At 49.1% G+C, this 4,973-nt stretch overlaps 1 protein-coding gene across 1 annotated transcript; it reads left to right on the top strand.

Moving 5' to 3' along the window:
* The first annotated feature begins 239 nt into the window (after positions 1–239).
* On the top strand, positions 240–4,713 carry LOC138636369 (pleckstrin homology domain-containing family A member 5-like). The gene is made up of 4 exons (XM_069724352.1): positions 240–381; positions 505–581; positions 1,451–1,508; positions 4,417–4,713. The coding sequence occupies exons 1-4, from the start codon at positions 290–292 to the stop codon at positions 4,451–4,453; spliced, it is 264 nt and encodes an 87-aa protein (XP_069580453.1). The 5' UTR covers positions 240–289; the 3' UTR covers positions 4,454–4,713.
* The last annotated feature ends 260 nt before the right edge of the window (positions 4,714–4,973 follow it).

The raw sequence follows: 4,973 nt of genomic DNA, 5'->3' as shown, positions 1-4,973 counted from the left end.
ACACACTCCCAGCTGAGCCCTGGAGCTCCTTTTGCAGCGCGTGCAGAAATGCTCCAGTGAACTTGAGGCCAGTTTAGTCACACTCACGAGGACGTCTGCCAAAATATACCCCGCCGCTTCCCTCTACTTGGCAGATAATCATTACAGTACTTGTGTCTTCATCCTCGTGCGCGTTCCCGTATCTCCTTTAAGCGCGCGAGAGTATCCGTGTGTGCGCGCGTTTGGCACGGTGCCGCGCACTCCAGCCCCTGTGTGTAGTAACCCAGAGCAGTAGAGCTCTCAGCTAGACATGGCGGCGGATCCTAAGCCGGACTGGCTCTCCTGCCTTCCCTCTTCTTGGAGTTATGGGGTGACTCGGGATGGACGCATATTCTTCATCAAGTAAATATCACGCGGACACATGGATTTATGGATACGCACTGCTTATTTCCCCAAAGCATTCTTCCTGTTTGTCTTTTTTCGGCTTCTCTATTCACCTTTTCCCTCGTTTTCTTCCACAAACAGCGAAGAAGCGAAGAGTACAACCTGGTTGCATCCTGTTACTGGAGAGGCTGTAATCACGGGGCACAGAAAAACTCCAGGTAATTCATCTCAGGATGCCTTTTTTCTTCATGCTCCGCGAGAACTCGCGCGCACGCACGCACGCACGCACGCAGCGCCTCGGAAAGGTTATCCGCGCGTCACGGTGGAAAAAAAAAAAGGGGCGACAAGTTGCGGAGAGCCGTGGAAGACGGTGAGGGGAGATTTGTTCTCTCTGCAGTAGAGCAACAGCCTCCCCTGCTCCGCTCTCCTCTGGCCGACCATTACGCACCGTCCCCCCTCCACCTCCCCTAACTCGCTCCACCTGGACACTTTGCAACACACTTTTTAAAAGTTCCGTCACGTAGGCGTGAGCCGATTTTGGAGCCGATTCCCTGCAGTGACATTTGACATATCTCCGAGCCCACGGAGCCCGCTCCGCTGCAGATGCACGGTGTCTCCACGCGCCGCGGCCGCTTATAGAACAATGCAGAGCGTCGGCTGCGTCACATCAAAGCCGATATTCCTAAATAAATCCCACATCTACCGCGACAGGAAGGGCTTGATGGGTGGGAGGACAATCGGTGCATGCAGATCAGCGGTGCATTCAAACAGCTGGAGACGGACCAGTGCGCGCGCACGCACACACACACACACACACACACACACACACACACACACACACACACACACACACACACACACACACACACAGGCTGATTGCAAAATCTCCTCTTGAGATTGGGGAGGGGGTGCGGGATTGCATAAAAAGGGCACAAGACAGATGAGCTATTTGTGGTCCAGACACTGCATTGCTCTGTGTGTGTGTGTGTCTGTGTGTGTGTTGGTTCGCCTGTGTAATCAGATCCATATCTCTCTGCACAGCTGCTTATGTCTCTGCTGTGTTTTCTGTCCCTCCCTGTCCTCACAGATTTACCAACAGGATGGGAGGAAGGATACACGTTCGAGGGAGCACGCTGCTTCATCAAGTGAGTTGGAATGTGTGTGGAGGAAAACACCCAGAGATGGGAAGAGGTTGATAGCTGCACAGGGGGAGTGAGGGGGAGAGCAGTGAGTCTGAGGGGGAGAGCAGTGAGTCTGAGGGGGAGAGACTCTGCTTTGTTTGATCTGCAGGTTCCCAGATTTCCCTCTGAGCTCATCAACGCCCACCTCTCTGCCTCTCTGCCCTGCTGGAGGAATGCAGGAATACCTCTGTTTGTCTCCCCTGTAACACACACACACACACACACACACACACACACACACACACACACACACACACACACACACACACACACACACACACACACACACACACACACACACACACACACACACACACACACACACACACACACACACACACACACACACACACACACACACACACACACACACACACATGAATGCAGGGATTTGCTCAAGAACAAGTCTCTGCTGTCAGTGGGACACACATTTGAGGAGTCGCTGTGACTCAGCTGCTCTGCTGCACTAAACAGGCTCTACTTGTTGGTGTGCTGCATGTGTGCACATGTGTGTCTCCAGGGTTTCTAATCAATGCAGCTCCCTGTGTACTTTTTGTGTACATATATATATATATATATATATATTGTGGACCTGTTTGACAATAAAAAAAATGCCCCACAGCTCCCAGCTCCTCACACACCCTGAGCTGACACACACACACACACACACACACACACACACACACACACACACACACACACACACACACACACACACACACACACACACACACACACACACACTCTCTCACACACACACACACACACACACACACACACACACACACACACACACACACACACACACACACACACACACACACACACACACACTCTCTCACACACACACACACACACACACACACACACACACACACTCACACACACTCACACACACACACACACACACACTCTCTCACTCACACACTCACACACACACACACACACACACACACACACACACACACACACACACACACACACACACACACACACACACACACACACACACACACACACACACACACACACACACACACACACACACACACACACACACACACACACACACTCTCTCTCTCTCTCTCTCTCTCTCCCTCTCAGAGTCTCAGGAGGCACTTTCATTTGTTCTACCTACTTTCCCACCTAGTTATCCTGCTGTTGCTCGTGCTGTCTGTGACCATTTTGAGAGCAGCAGCTGACACATATGGTGAGCTAATATAGCTCCTCTATAAATAGCCCAGAACCACTGCTCATTGGTATGTATGAATGCATGCAGGATGTTGCCATGCACACCCTGCATGTAGAATGCATGCAAAGGGACATGTCTGTTGCATAGGTCTGTAAGTTCAGGTGTGAATTCAGGAAGGTGACACATTCAGAGGTGGTGCAGGAGGCATGAGAGACAGATTCAGGAATTCAGAGGACCCAGGTACACAAAACCATTATTGGGCTAGGACTGACCCTCATTACTGATGTCCTGTCTTCAGCTTCTCAGTGAGTATATTGAAAACAGCAGACAGACACCATGACGACGTGGTGTTGTGACAGTCGTCAGATGGAGTACCACCTCCAACCCTGGGTTTAGTGTGTGTGCTTAGTTTGAGGTGATGCCATGAAACACCAATTAAATCAGCTTTTTTTGTGTAAAACCTGCTGGTTTTGCTCATCGAGCATCTGCACAGTTCTCAGGCTGAATCCCAACGTCCACCCACAGACACAAAGACACAGACACAAAGACTCACAGACTCACAGACACAGATGCACAGACACACAGACACAAACACGCAAATATGCACACTCAGGCACAAAGACTCACAGACACAAAGACAAAGACACAAAGACTCACAGATGCAAAGACACACAGACACAAAGACTCACAGACTCACAGACACACAGACACAAAGACACACAGACACAAAGACTCACAGACTCACAGACACAGATGCACAGACACAAAGACGCACATACACACAGACACAAACACGCAAATATGCACACTCAGGCACAAAGACTCACAGACACAAAGACAAAGACACAAAGACTCACAGATGCAAAGACACACAGACACAAAGACTCACAGACTCACAAACACAGACGCACAGACACAAAGACACACAGACACAAAGACTCACAGACACAAAGACTCACAGACTCACAGACACAGATGCACAGACACAAAGACACACATACACACAGACACAAACACGCAAATATGCACACTCAGGCACAAAGACTCACAGACACAAAGACACAGACACAAAGACACAGATGCACAGACACAAAGACACACATACACACAGACTCACAGACAAATATGCACAGACACAAAGACTCACAGACACACAGACACAAACACGCAAATATGCACACTCAGGCACAAAGACTCACAGACACAAAGACACAGACACAAAGACACAAAGACTCACAGATGCAAAGACACACAGATGCAAAGACACAGACACACAGACACAGACTCACAGATGCAAAGACACAGACGCAAAGACACAAAGACACACAGACACACAGACACACAGACACACAGACACAAAACTAACAGACACAAAGACTCACAGACGCACAGACAGTTCAGGCTGTTGGGTTCAGAGTTCAGGGTTCAGAGTTCAGGGTTCAGTCAGTCATCATGAATTGCCACCATGACCTGCAGCCAATCACAAGTGGTTATTTGAATGCATGAAATTTGCCACTGCAGTTTTGTGGTGCTGGCTGACTCAGATGGACGGCAGGCTTCAGGCCTCACGCTGCCAGATTCACTGCCTTGGATACAATGAGAAGCATTTATTACAGAACAACTAGTCTCATATTCACCCTGAACAAAGCTGCTTCATCACCACTTCTTCAAATCCTTCAGATTCCTCCTGAATTCCTGCTCGGTCACTCTTCTATGAGGCCGTTATTGGAGCCGTGGCCCCGCTGATCCGTCCACATCCTCTGAAGGCCTGATGGCAGGCTGTCCTCCCTTCAGGGTGGTGACACACTCCTGCTGCTTTGTTTCAGATCCAAACTTCCCTTTTGAATCTGTTTATGTGCTCATATTTATTGTAAAGCCTGTTAACAATGAGTGTAAATAGGAGCTGCAGACGTGTTGTTTTGCTGTCATGACTCCTCTGCTGATGCCATTATTTGGCAACACAGACCAGACTGAGCAGTTTCTTTGAAACCGCACTGATTCAAGAATCCACATCTGACTTCAGAGTGTGCAGAGATTGTCTGGAATAGGAGGAAGAGGCCTTTTCTGCCTTTTAGTTTCTGTTTTGTGACTACTGAGACCAAACCAGTGCTGTTCCAGGGAGAATTGAAACTAGGAGGACTGGCTGTGCTTGTTTTTCATTCAGATTGGGGTCAGAGGTCAGACCTGCTACAGTGTCTTCCCAATGCTTTCACACCATTTTTGAATCTTTAAATAGC

Source organism: Brachyistius frenatus, unplaced genomic scaffold (genome assembly GCF_029030835.1).
Source record: "Brachyistius frenatus isolate BFR_SWC_R1_liver_20210118 unplaced genomic scaffold, ASM2903083v1 Contig_372, whole genome shotgun sequence".
Classification (NCBI taxonomy): Eukaryota; Metazoa; Chordata; class Actinopteri; family Embiotocidae; genus Brachyistius; species Brachyistius frenatus.
This window is presented reverse-complemented; position numbering and strand designations above follow the sequence as displayed.